The 14,097-nt window shown below is 31.4% G+C and overlaps 1 protein-coding gene across 1 annotated transcript; it reads left to right on the top strand.

Moving 5' to 3' along the window:
• Positions 1-399: 399 nt before the first annotated feature.
• Pgant8 (Polypeptide N-Acetylgalactosaminyltransferase 8) lies at positions 400-12,762 on the top strand (the record flags this gene model as incomplete). The annotated part of the gene is made up of 3 exons (XM_065506033.1): positions 400-554; positions 11,265-12,024; positions 12,086-12,762. Coding segments are annotated over 3 exons (1,566 nt in total), but the record flags the coding sequence as incomplete, so codon positions are not given.
• Between the last annotated feature and the right edge of the window lie 1,335 nt (positions 12,763-14,097).

Here is a 14,097-nt window from a genome sequence, read left to right as displayed (position 1 = left end):
TAACATTTCTCAAAAACAACCACAACAACAATAATATTAGGAGGAGCAACAATAATGATAACAATAACAACCACAAAAATAATAGCTTTAACATTAGCAGCATTAGTCTGCCAAATTCGACAAAGAAACACGTAGTTGACTCTAATAAACAACTACGTGATTGGCATATTAACACACAAACACGGCTACAGGTAACAACACGCGATCAGCCGCAACTAAGTTCCAATACTCGTACAAAAGAACAGCAACAAATATACAATATTTATGCACTTAAACAACAAAAACAAAAGCAAAAACTCAAACTCAAACGTCAACCACAAGACACAATTTTAAATTCGGATAAATTTGGTCAAATGGCCATTACAAACAGCACGTACAGCTTGAAATTGATTGAAAAATAAAAAACTTAAACATTTCAGTAAAAGCAACAACTACAACCCTCATGATGATGATGATGATTACCATAAAAAAAGTTCGCAATTAACCGGTTTTAATGTTGAGCTCTCCGAGAGTCTGCCATTGCAACGTTTAATACCAGATACAAGACACAAAAGGTGAGTGCAGAGTTAAAGATACATATGTATGAATGCAGGTATGTAGTTGTCGTTTAAAAACTAAAAAAAAGGTATAAGTTTAATATGTTAAAGAGTTGCCAATGTATTTTTATTGGTCAAGATTATTGGGATCATGATTATACTGATAAATCCGGCATTGAATCCAATCTGTTCTACTGCTGCAATTATCTTAAATATTACGAGTTCTTACCCAAGTTTATTAAGAATATGTAAACGGAACTCTAAATCTTGTTAACAGACCATTATTTTCTTCACAGCTGATGGTGGGGAACAAACCCTGCTACTTTGGGTTCTGATAGGATCAGGACTTCTATTGTAAATGCAGTGCTAGGAAAAAGAGCATTCAGGTAATACCATTCCCTCAAGAACATTAATTCCATCCTGATATTTTTTCATTATCATCATCGCTTTTTTATACTTATAAAACTCCTTTGAACATCGATGGGTTGGTTAGTCATTGAAGTCTGAGAGGTAATGATTCCCAATAGTACACAGAAAATAACCTAACATGTGTTTCGTACTTTTTGGAAAAAACTGTATTTTGGTACTTTTTTTGCACCCTATGTATCTTTTAAACCAATAAACATAGAAACAAATTTTAAATCGTATTCTTTAATTAACAAAAAATAAAAAATATAAGTTTGGTACTTTTTGGAAATTCGAAGCCTTAAGGGATAAAAATTGTGTTTATTTTTGGTACTTTTTCATAAAATATGTTTTTCTATAATTTGACATAGACATACGAATATTTTATCATGAGCTCCCTCCACGATACAGAAATTTATTTGAATTAAATTTTACCAAAGCAATGGGAATAAAAAAGGTACCAAAAAGGGGATAAAATCGGGAAAATACATTTTATTGAAATTACTAAGCCAATTTTGATAATTTTTTAACATTGGTTCCTGGATTCGTACAAAAATTAACTAACAGGGTGTTATTTGGAACTCGAGTGCCAAGGTGTATATTGGGCCAAATCCGCGTAAACAGTTTGGTACTTTTTTTAAAACATATTTTTTCTTGGAAACATTAACACAGATTTTAATATTTTGAGACATGACTGTAGCATAAACAATTTTGGCAAAATGAATATTTTTATATTTCAAACTTGAGGGGTGTTCAAGTAAGAAAAGGGAAATTGGTACTTTTTTCCTAATGGTACTTTTTTGAAATTTTAAATTATTTCAGTTATCGACATTAAAGTTAGCTGATATGTATTTGAGTGAAGTTAGTGTTAGGAATAGGGGATAATATTTAGGTACCAAAATGTGTGAACTGTACTATATGTACTTTTTTGTTCATCTAATGGTACTTTTTTGAAATTTCTATAATAATGGACTAGAAACATGAAATTAAACATATATGGTCCTAAGTGAGTGAGAATTCTAGGGGGAGACTTTTTGGTACTTTTTCTTTATTGGAATGGTACTTTTTGTAATTTCTTCACCAATGAACCTAGAAACATGAAATAAAGCTTATATATAAACCGAGTGAGTGGGAAACCACAAGTGTGGGTTTTTTGGTACTTTTTCTATATTCTAATGGTACTTTTTTGAATTTTCTATAACTATGGACTTAGAAACATGAAATTAAGCATACATGGTCATAAGTGAGTGAGAATTATAGGGGGAGACTTTTTGGTACTTTTTCTTTATTCTAATGGTACTTTTTGAATTTTCTATAACTATGGACTTAGAAACATGAAATTAAGCATATATGGTCCTAAGTAAGTGATAATTCTAGGGGGAGAGTTTTTGGTACTTTTTCTTTATTCGATTGGTACTTTTTGTAATTTCTTCACCAATGAACCTAGAAACATGAAATAAAGCTTATATGGAACCGAGTGAGTGGGAAACCACAAGTGTGGGCTTTTTGGTCCTTTTTCTATATTCTAATGGTACTTTTTTGAATTTTCTTTAACAATGGACTTAGAGACATGAAATTAAGCATATATGGTCCTAAGTGAGTGAGAATTCTAGGGGGAGACTTTTTGGTACTTTTTCTTTATTCGAATGGTACTTTTTGTAATTTCTTCACCAATGAACCTAAAAACATGAAATTAAGACCGTAGTGAGTGGGAATCTACAAGTGACTGCTTTTTGGTACTTTTTCTATATTCGAATGGTACTTTTTGAATTTTCTGTAATAATGGACATAGAAATATGAAGTTAAGCATATATGGTCCTAAGTGAGTGAGAATTCTAGGGGGAGACTTTTTGGTACTTTTTGTTTATTCTAATAGTACTTTTTTGAATTTTCTATAACAATGAACTTAGAAACATGAAATTATGCATATATGGTCCTAAGTAAGTGAGAATTCTATGGGGAGACTTTGTGGTACTTTTTCTTTATTCGATTGGTACTTTTTGTAATTTCTTCACCAATGAACCTAGAAACATGAAATAAAGCTTATATGGATCCGAGTGAGTGGGAAACTACAAGTGGGTGCTTTTTGGTACTTTTTCTATATTATAATGGTACTTTTTGAATTTTCTATAATATAATGGACCTAGAAATATGAAATTAAGCGTATATGGTCCTAAGTGATTGAAAATTCAAGCGGATACCTCATGGTACCTTTTGTTTATTCTAATGGTACTTTTTTTAATTTTCTATAGCAATGGACTTAAAAACATGAAATTAAGCATACGTGGTCCTAAGTGAGTTAGAATTCTAGGGGAGACTTTTTGGTACTTTTTCTTTATTCGAATGGTACTTTTTGTAATTTCTACACCAATGAACCTAAAGCCATGAAATTAAGTTTATATGGACCCGAGTGAGTGGGAAGCCACAAGTGGGGGATTTTTGGTACTTTTTATATATTATAATGGTACTTTTTTGAATTTCCTATAATAATGGACCTAGAGTTTCCAAAAAATCGAAGAATTTTAAAACCGGTTTTAAAAAATTAAAAAAAAATTTGTGATAATTTATTAAATCTTAAGTATTATATTACACAGTACAACATTTTTCAGTTCATTGCTTTGGGACTCAATTCTGACAATTGCACGTGAAAGTAGCCCCAAGAATAAGAACTTCTGCATCATTAGTTTTGTCAAGTTGGCTGCCGTAATAATTTAATGACCATACGAATTTTTTTTTCTCAAGGTGGATTTTTATAACTTTTTCTATATTTTAGCACGGTTATATCTCGTATACCGTACGGAATATCTCTTTTGTGGCTGAAGCAAAGTTGTAGATATTGAATAGTAGAAAAAAAGTACCGTACATTTGATCGGCCCAAGGACGAAGCCTGTTGAAATTGTCTGAAATCGGTTCATGATTTCACCTAGCCCCCATACAAATGCCCTCCCGAAATTGGACTTTATCGGTCATAAATGTTTAATTTATATATGTATCTACACAAATTTCGCTCAAAATAAGTTTTATATATATAAAATTCATGTCAAAAAATTTTATTATGATCGGTCCATAATTATTCATAGCTCCCATATAAGACCCGCTTCCGAAAATCACTTTAAAGTGAATAAATCTTATAAAAATGATGGTATACATACAAAATTCATGATAAATAACTTTCATATAGACACAAATCACACGACCTAATTTCATGGTGATCGGTCCATAATTGGATTTGTAATCCAGTTATTGAGCAAAAAAGGTGAAAAATTGGTTAAAAAAATTAAAAAATGGGCATTTTTGCGATTTTTAAGGCACTGGGTGCACCTTTTTCGGGTAGGTATGTTCGGTACTTTTTTTCTACTATACAATATCTACAACATTGATTCAGCCACAAAAGAGATATTCCGTACGGTATACGAGATATAACCGTGCTAAAATATAGAAAAAGTTATAAAAATCCACCTTGAGAAAAAAAAATTCGTATGGTCATTAAATTATTACGGCAGCCAACTTGACAAAACTAATGATGCAGAAGTTCTTATTTTTGGGGCTACTTTCACGTGCAATTGTCAGAATTGAGTCCCAAAATCATGTGTTGTACTGTGTTATATACAAATCTAAAATTCAAACTTGACGGGTTATGGTTTAGTGAATGCGAATTTAAAAGTGATAATCAATGGTACTATTTCCTTATTGCAATGGTACTTTTTGAATATTTTATAATAATAAACCTAAAAATTTAAAATCAGGAACACATTTTGCATTTTCTATAATAATGGACCCAGAAATATGAAATTAGACATTTACAATTAGATTCACAAAGTGAGACTTGATAGTACTATTTCTTTCTTCTAATTGGGGTGGCGAAGCACACCGGGTCAGCTAGTAATGTATATAGCCACGAAGAAAATTAGTTTTTTATAAAAGAAAAAATATGGGGACTTTTTTGGGAAAAAAACTTAAAAACACACGCATACAAAGTTGAAATATATAAAAAGAAGCTTCAACTTTGGATGCGTGTAACTTGTTATAGGGACGAAATAATTGTTATCAGATTTGTTTTATTTTCTTTAGAATTTTATCGCAAATATACGTCATATATAAAAAACAAATTCCGACCTTTCGTAGGCCCATCATATATAAAATACAAAAAACAGATCGAGCAAAATTTAAAAAAAAAATTAAACCTAAATATCTCTTGAACTAAAAGAGATAACCTACAGATAAAAGCATATTTTTGTAGACCAAATGGCCTTTTGGCGAAGTTTTTTTAAATGTGTGACATTGAGGGTCCACTCACTGATCCCCATTCCGAACACTTCAGCCGAGTTGATAATACAGCACAACATAGAAGTGTGGACTTGATCATACTATTTTAACAAAAAATCTTTGTTTTAGAGTCAAAAAATAGTAAAAACGAAAATTGTTAAGCTACAAAGTAGTCTTTATGTGCTATTTAGAGTGAGTAGATACGTTCAGAATGCATTGATATGTCTCATGAGTTGTTCAACTTTACCGTAGCTACAACTTTGCTGAATATTGTTAGTGAAAAATTAGGAGACCCTGTATATATATTTTTTCAACATAAGTGCACGAAAAAGCAATTTTTTGGAAAAAATTTTTACAAAATTTATTTGGCGGACTCTTAGCTATATTATTGCCATATAAAGTTAAGCCGTATCACAAAGTGTGAATTAGCTGTTAACCAAAAACTGATAACACCTTTTTTAGAGGCCCCACTGATTTTCAGAAACTTCACCAAAATGGACAAACTGAGTACAGGGTTTTACTACACTTTGGTAGTAGAGTCGAACCTATATAGTCATGATCGTGTGTTTTTTTTTCACTGTTGCACTGTGTATGAAATGAGTGTTTGAAAATGATTCTACGCCTTTCAGGTGACTACTTATGGGTTAGCAAATTTGAAATTGGTGGAAAAATCAATTTTATGGGAAATAAAATAAAATATTTTTTAAAAATTTTTAATTTTTTATGTTTCTTTTTAAAGGCTTTTATGATTTAAAATTATTCCAGAAAATTTAATTTTTGAACCATGTCTTTTTTTCAAAATTTTAGCTCTACCAAAAAAATTGGGCAAGGACTGGCAGCTGGGAATATTTGCATTAGGTAATGGAGTAATCAAGGAACTTATTTTGAAAATATGGCAAAGTTGAGAAATATTGAAAAAATAGATATTGGGTAAATATCGATTTACATGGTTAAATACCAAGCAAACAGTACAATTTTTCTTTACTATTTTTCTAATGAATAGATCTATCAATAGAATCAAAAATAATGACGATCCGTTACATAGTTTTCGATATATTATATCTGAAATCGGACCAAATTACCTAAAAATTGTCTGTTTTTTTTTGAAAACTTAAAATCAGTCAACTTTGAAGGGCTATATCTTCTGAATCAAAAATCTGATTGTAATAAGAGTAGCATTTTTGAAATCGTTGGACAATTTACTGTAAAAGAGATTTATTCAATATATTTTAGGGGCACATGAAATTTTAATTTTTGCAACCTCACTTGGGTCGATGGGTTGGTTAGTCATTGAAGTCTGAGAGGTAATGATCGATCGTCAGTAGATGATATTCTCATTCTCAATACTACATTTTCACAAGTCGCAGGTGGGAGTCCCCGAGTTGTTGGTGTTCAAATACGCCTACTAAAAATGTTAGCTTTACTTATTGCATGTGCACATTGCTTACTGCTGTCATGGAGCAAAAAAAACTTTTTAATAACTTAAACTCGAATACTCCTTGTCTACGTCCACGTCAAATTTTATGCCGACCGGAACAGCCGTTTAGATTTATTTCCAAAAAAAATTGATTCTGCAACACTGTTCTTTGTTAGACCAATATATAGCAAAATATATAAAAACCTTTTAGACCTCTAAAAACTATACATAACCACCTATCCATTGTTATATTACAATAATTATTAGCATTATTTCAACTTGATTTTTAAACCAAAAATATAATAATAAATTTTCTATATAAACCTAGATTTTAAAAGGCTATTTACTATTATAAAACTTAAAATATTAAAAAACGTTTGATATTTATAAAAACTACATGTAATTACCTATCCATTGATATATAATACTTTATGTAGCGCTTTATTTTACTTTAAAATATTCACTGTTTAAGAAGCCTACTAAAAATGTTAGCTTTACTTTTTGCACAGTGCTTACTATGCACTTCTCATTTTATCATGGGACCAATGGGAAACTTACAATAGATGGTTTGTTGTTGTTTTTGACCATGTTTCGTGTTAGTTCGTTTTGATTGGTTAAAATACGATTGCTCTTTTTAGCTTAAGTACTATTTTGTTGACGCAACTTTATCTTTTTTGTAACCAATACAAGGTTAGTTGAAACAGTAGTATGCTACGTTCATAGAATTTGTATATATGAAAAAAAATCGGAAATTTCAAAAAAAATTTCACGAAAATAAAAAATTTCATTGAAAATTCTTAATTATATATTTTTTTTAAAAAAACCAATCGTAAATTTCATAAAAAATCGCTGTTTTCAGCAAAATTAATTTTTTTAACCCAAAAAATTTCATATTTTTATTAAAAATCCAAAAACAAAAAATAATTGAAAAAAAAACCCAATTTCACAAATAACAAGTGAGAGAGCTACATTCGGCTGTGCCGAATCTTATATACCCTTCACCAAATTATACTTCAAAATAAAAATTTTAAATATTTTTAGGTAAAAAAAATTAATTTTTTTCCAAAGTTTTTTTTTAATTTTTAAGAAATTTTTTATATTTAATATTTTTTTTTAAATTTAAATTTTTTTTTGTTTTTTTAATTTTTTTTAACATTTAGCGAAAAAAAACTTTTGGTGAAAAAAAAAATTCGGGTAAAAAGTATTTTTTGTGATTGTAGGTCCAACTTACTATTGTCTTATATACGTCGTTGCAAAGGTTTTTGAAATATCTATCATTAGATATCCATATTGTCTATATTAATGACTCAGTAATCCAGATATAGGTCAAAAGGAGAGGTTGTCCTGGTTTTTTCCTTATATCTAAGCCATTTGAGGACCGATTTTCTCGATTTTAAATAGCAACTGAGCCGGAAGAATTTGATGTATTAATCGTGTATGTAAGTTATTTGGTTGCTTCGGAAAGTTGATTTAAACAGAAAGACGGACGGACAGACAGACAAGGCTTAATCGACTCCACTATCTATAAGGATCCAGAATATATATACTTTATAGGGTCGGAAAATTATATTGTGGAAATTACAAACGGAATGACAAACTTATTGTATATACTCTTCTCAAGAAGGTGAAGACTAGAAAAATGAAGGCTGCAACTTTACAAAAAAAACTACTAAAATTTCATGGAAAATTCTAGAATTATATTAAAATAAAAGCTTATTTCACCAAAAATCGCTACTTTCACCAAAAATAAATTTTCAGCAAAAAATTCCAAATTCCAGCAAAAAATCAAAAAACAAAAAAAAAATCGTTTAAATTTAATTTTCACCAAAATATTCCAAATTTTATTAAAAATCCAAAAACAAAAAAATCTTTTATCCGAAAAAAAATAATAAACGCCTAAATTAAATAGCTTGGAATCGTGATGAGGACCATTTTATTAAAAAATAGAAGTCATTATTATCTAAACTGAAAAGGGATTAAAAAAATGAATTAGAATGAATGTGAATAACAAAAATTAATTTATTAAATTGTTAGTTCAATTATTTTTTGGATGAAACGAATTCATTCAAGAAATTTTAACTTTTTTCTCGAACTTACAAATTTTTTCATAACTTATATGTAATTTTGAAGGGTACACATCTGTCATTTATTCTCATGAACATTATTGTGTAAACAACAAAGTTCGAATTTTGTGCCAGCAAAGCGTCATACGCGGAAAGTTTTGCTTTACTTCTTTAATTTGAAAAAAGTGCCTCCAAAGCACACCGATTCCTCACCAATGCTTATGTTAAATGTGTGTTTTTTATCGGTTTTAACAGAAGTTGTATTTTGACACGGAAGGCAAAGATGTTGTAAAACGTAACAAGAGCTTGCAAAATCATTGGGTGCTACTGAAGCAGCAATTTCAAAACGTTTGCGAGCAGCAGTACTCATCCAAAAGCAGGGATATTTGGTACCATATGAATTGAAGCCGAGAGACTTTGACCGACGACTTTGCATGTCCTAAATGATACTCGAAGGTTTTGCACCGAATCATTAATCCATTACGACAAACCAAGGATTAAGAGATCTTATGTGAAGCTCGGCCAACCAGCCAAAATTAACTCTACAGCCAAATATCTATGGCGCTAAGGTAACGCTCTATATTTGGTGGGAGCTATTGAAATCTGATTTGTTCGAAGCGAGCATTGGCCGAAAAACGCCGAAAATATGCGGCCAGACATAAAACCCTAATATTTCATCATGACAACACTCGGCCACATGTTGCAATACCTGTTAAAAACTATTTATAATGAAGTGGTTGGGAAGTTTTGCCTCTCTCGCCTTATATTCCAGACCTTGCTCCTTCCAACTACTATTTGTTTCGATCGATACAGATCGCTCTCTCTGGGATACGCTTCACTTTGGAACAGAGTATCAAAAATTAGCTTGATTCGTTTTTGGCCTTAAAAGATGAGCAGTTTTGGCTCGGAATCTATATGTTGACAGAAAGACGAGAAAAGGTCATAGCTTGCAATGGCCAATATTTTGAATAAATTTATATTGTGCAAATGTTTCATAATGGAAGCTAAAAATTTTAAAAAATCAGCATTTTTAAATCATCCACACAATAATTGGAAATTTCTGAAATACAATTGGAAATGGTGTAGATTAGGATTCTATAAGTCGATTGTTCGAACAATCGACTATTTTCTGAAAAAAGTCGAAAAGTCGAAATCGACTTTTTGGTCGGAAAGAAGTCGAACAATCGATTATGTTATCTCAAAAGTCGAATAGTCGAAAATAGTCGATAAAAGTCAACTTTTTAGATTGTTAAAAAAAATATTGCACTTGCATTTTTTGTAGTGTATGTTAATATATGTAAATAATAAATAAATAAATGTTTATAAAATAAAGCTTTTTTCTACACAAAATTCTTACAACATTATTCTAACTATTATCGCCTTGATAAATTTAATTTTTATTGCTAAACATTACAAAAGGCGCATCAATAAATGTAGAAACCATGTATTTTTTACAAGAAATGGTAAAAAGTTGAAAAAAGTCGAAAATTGTCGGAAAAAGTCGAAAAGTCGATTAACTAAAAAATCGAAAGGTCGAAAAGTCGACTTTTTGTTTCAGCTACAGAACCCTAGTGTAAATTTGTATATGAATTCCGGGTTTCTTTTAACGAGATGACGAGACATTCTATCCTGGTGCAGGATCATGCTGGCCGTGTTAAAAGGGAACTGTTGAATAATTGGTCCTGCGAGTAGATTAAATCTTCTTTCTGATGGCTACTGAATATACTTAAATGGTGAATACTAAGATGATGGATTAATTCATTCTTCGGCTTGGTTTAGTATCCAGCCACATATAATCTTGCATCTGGTTGTTGGGTTTGGAAAATGATAATTTTTTAAATAGTCGCTACGGACCTCTCAGTGACGCGTGTTTTATAAACTCCGTGGCTTTCCAGATTGCGAATCCGTTGCACTCAGAGAGTCTATATGCAGTGTCATTTATATCCAACCTGTATCCGTAATATCTAAGTGGGTCATTAAGTCTGGACTTAGATATTTCAGCAATGTTGGTTAGTATGTAGTTGTGTCTCACGACAGTTAGGGTCGGTCATTCGTTGAACATTGTTTCCACCTTTTTCCTGTCTTTGCAATTACGACAGTGGTCATTGAAGGGAATCTAGCACTCAGTGACGCATTAGTATAGCCAGTAGCTTTGCTATCTATTTCGGTTTATAGACGATCTAGCTATGTCCGTCCATCTGTCTATCTGTCTGTTTTTTGAAAACATAATAGGGCCTAAACGAAAGTAGCTAGCTGGCTGAAATTTTCCACAGACACTTTCTGTGCATAAAGTTTGTTTCGTATTGAAAATGCGCAATATCGGTAATTAATTTCACTTTACTCTCATAGAAATGTCCTCCCGGAATACTATTTGAGCAGTCATCAATTGTCCTGATCAAAATTTTGCAAAAAATAGTTCCCTTTTAATGTGCAAATACCCCTCCATTAGGCAACTCTATAACATTGATATTGATCATAATTGCTAAAGTGGGTTAACCAAAGCTTTCAAAGTATAAATAAATATTAATGTGTATTGTATTTTATTAAAAAAACATAATCCCATATTTTGTTTTTCAGCTGTAAAACCGAACTATATCCAGCCCACTTACCAAGCTGCTCAATTATAATAATTTATCACAATGAACAGGTCACTGTATTGCTAAGGACACTTTATACAATTATAAATCAAACACCCCTGGAGCTGCTAAAAGAAATTATATTAGTCGATGACTATAGTGAGCCGAATATAGAAATCGATCAGCACATAGAGACACAATTCCCAGATATAGTCAAAATAATACATCTTCCCCAAAGAGAAGGATTGATTAGAGCCCGTTTGAGAGGAGCCAAAGTTGCGCAGGCAGAAGTTTTAGTATTTTTAGATGCCCATGTTGAAGTCAATGAGAATTGGTTGCCTCCCCTACTAACGCCCATTGAAGCAGATGCTCAAACATGCACCACCCCCATTATTGATATTATAAAATATGATACTTTGGAGTATCAGGGTTCTATGCCCTCGAGAGGAGGTTTCAACTGGCAGTTTAATTATGTACAATTGCCTTTGCTGCAGGAGGAGAAAGATTTGCAGCCTAGAGCTCACAATAATCCCATAATGAATGGTGGCCTATTTGCCATTAGAAAGGATTATTTTTGGTTATTGGGAGGCTATGATGAGGGTTTAGAGATCTGGGGTGCCGAACAATTTGAATTGAGTTTTAAATTGTGGCTGTGTGGTGGCCGGCTTTTGGAAGTGCCCTGTTCTAGGGTGGGTCATTTGTATCGAGATCCGGAATTTAGGGTAAACTATACTGCCACAGAAGATGATTTTATTTCCAAAGTAATCGTTAATTAAGTTCCATTTAATTGCAAAAATTAATAAATTTTAATTTTTCTTGCAGAACTACAAAAGAGTAGCTGAAGTCTGGATGGATGAATACAAGGAGTTTTTGTATGAACATATACCCAAACTTAATCAAATCGATGCTGGCGATCTAAGTCAACAAAAACTATTACGAAAACAGCTAAATTGCAAACCCTTCAAATGGTTTCTTAACAATATAGCGCCCGATCTGTTAAAAGCTTATCCACCACTCAAGCCCAATGATTTTGCATGGGGTGCCATACAAAGTCTGGCTGTACCCAAGCTCTGCCTAGACTTAGGTTCCACCGAAAGACGCCAGATTTTAAAAGATGCTTTAAAACCCTGCTCACCTGATCTTAAATATCCTTATGTTAAACAAAAATTTCATTTAAGTTTCCGGCATGATCTGCGCCATCAAGGCAACTGCTTAGAAGTTCAATCTTGGTCTTCTGCAGCCCCCATTTGGTTATGGCCTTGCCATAACTTAGGCGGTAATCAATATTGGTATTATGATCGCAATACCCAAATGCTGGTACAGGGAAAGGCTGATTATACAAAACGTTGTTTAGACTTGGACAGAGATAGTCTTAGGATTTTTGTAAGCTATTGTGATTTTGCTAAAATAGAACAGAAATGGCAAATAGGTTATGTTAATCAAACGGCCATGGATCATTTCTTTGAGGAGTGAGTAAATAAAGTCAAAAAACTAATAAATTGTGTAGAAGTGAAGCATATTATTGTGGCTGTGAAGTGAAATAGAAAGAAAAAAACCTGCAATGTATAAGATTTTTAGATATGACATCAACTGTTTGAAATAAAACTCATTAAAATTTTGCTTTAGATTCAAACAATCATGTTTTAAATACTCAAACAAATACCATAATCTGGGTTTTTACCATTCTCATCATTTTAAATTTCATTGTTTTGGAATGTTTTAAACATGTTTGCTACAATTTCTTTTTTAGGTTGGTTAAAAATGGTAGTTGGAATAGCGTCTAATATATTTAGACTTTACAATGCATTGCAATTTAATAAACTATCTTCTTAACGTTAAATTAGCCATAGATTTTACTGAAACTTTTGATATGGTTCCTATCGGCATCAAATAAATAATGTTCCAAATAGGGGTCGTGGTTTTATGGATTCGTTGCAGAAGAATATTGGAATATCAACACTAGGGTTGATCAGTCTCACCCCCTCCAGTTTGGTGAACATTGGTAAAAATCAAAATAGGTAAATCGGTTGGGGTTTAGACGTGCTGCAAGCCCTCTGAAAGTTTAAATTGCATTTACAAGGGGAAAAATTCCAATTTTTTCAGTTTTTGTAAAAATTTAATTTAAAAGAATAGAAATGTGTACGTAATTTTCGTTGTATTGAGGCATAAAAAAACAGAAATTGGTCAAAAAATGTTAAAGTTATTAAAAATTCACCAGGCCATTAACGTGTCTCAGGCCACTAGAACAAGAAATGTAGGAACAAAATTAACATATTTTGAGAAATATTAAAATAAAAGCTCATTTTTACTTAAAATATATCCATATTAACTTGTATATGAGTTTTTGTATTCGTAGGATACCGTTAACCTATGACCAAAAATATAAAATATTTTTCCATTTTCAAATTTTTAAAAATTTTGTTAAACAAATTTCAGAATTTTTTGATCATCTCATTGAGATATATTGATAATATAATAGGGAATGAAAATATGAAAAAATTATGGAAATATCTCTTATAGTTTTTTCGTACCTGCGATTTAAATTTTGAAATTTTCGATAAAAACTAATTATTTGGCCATATTTTCGCGAATGAGCTCAATTTCCTAACTGTTGTGAATTTTAAGTAAACCTTATTCAGAATATAATAGATACTAGCATAACCCGGTGCACTTCGCTACCCCTACCGTAGTAAAATATGAATGGATTTCTGATAAAACCTAACTACGTACAATGGTACGAAAATAACACATACAAAATATTGAGAATCTCTCAATTACAGTTCACTTGATATTCGAAAAAAACTAACTAATTTGGTATGGGAGATAATTCCACT

The sequence above is a fragment of the Calliphora vicina genome, chromosome 3 (genome assembly GCF_958450345.1).
Source record: "Calliphora vicina chromosome 3, idCalVici1.1, whole genome shotgun sequence".
NCBI classification, from domain to species: Eukaryota; Metazoa; Arthropoda; class Insecta; order Diptera; family Calliphoridae; genus Calliphora; species Calliphora vicina.
This window is presented reverse-complemented; position numbering and strand designations above follow the sequence as displayed.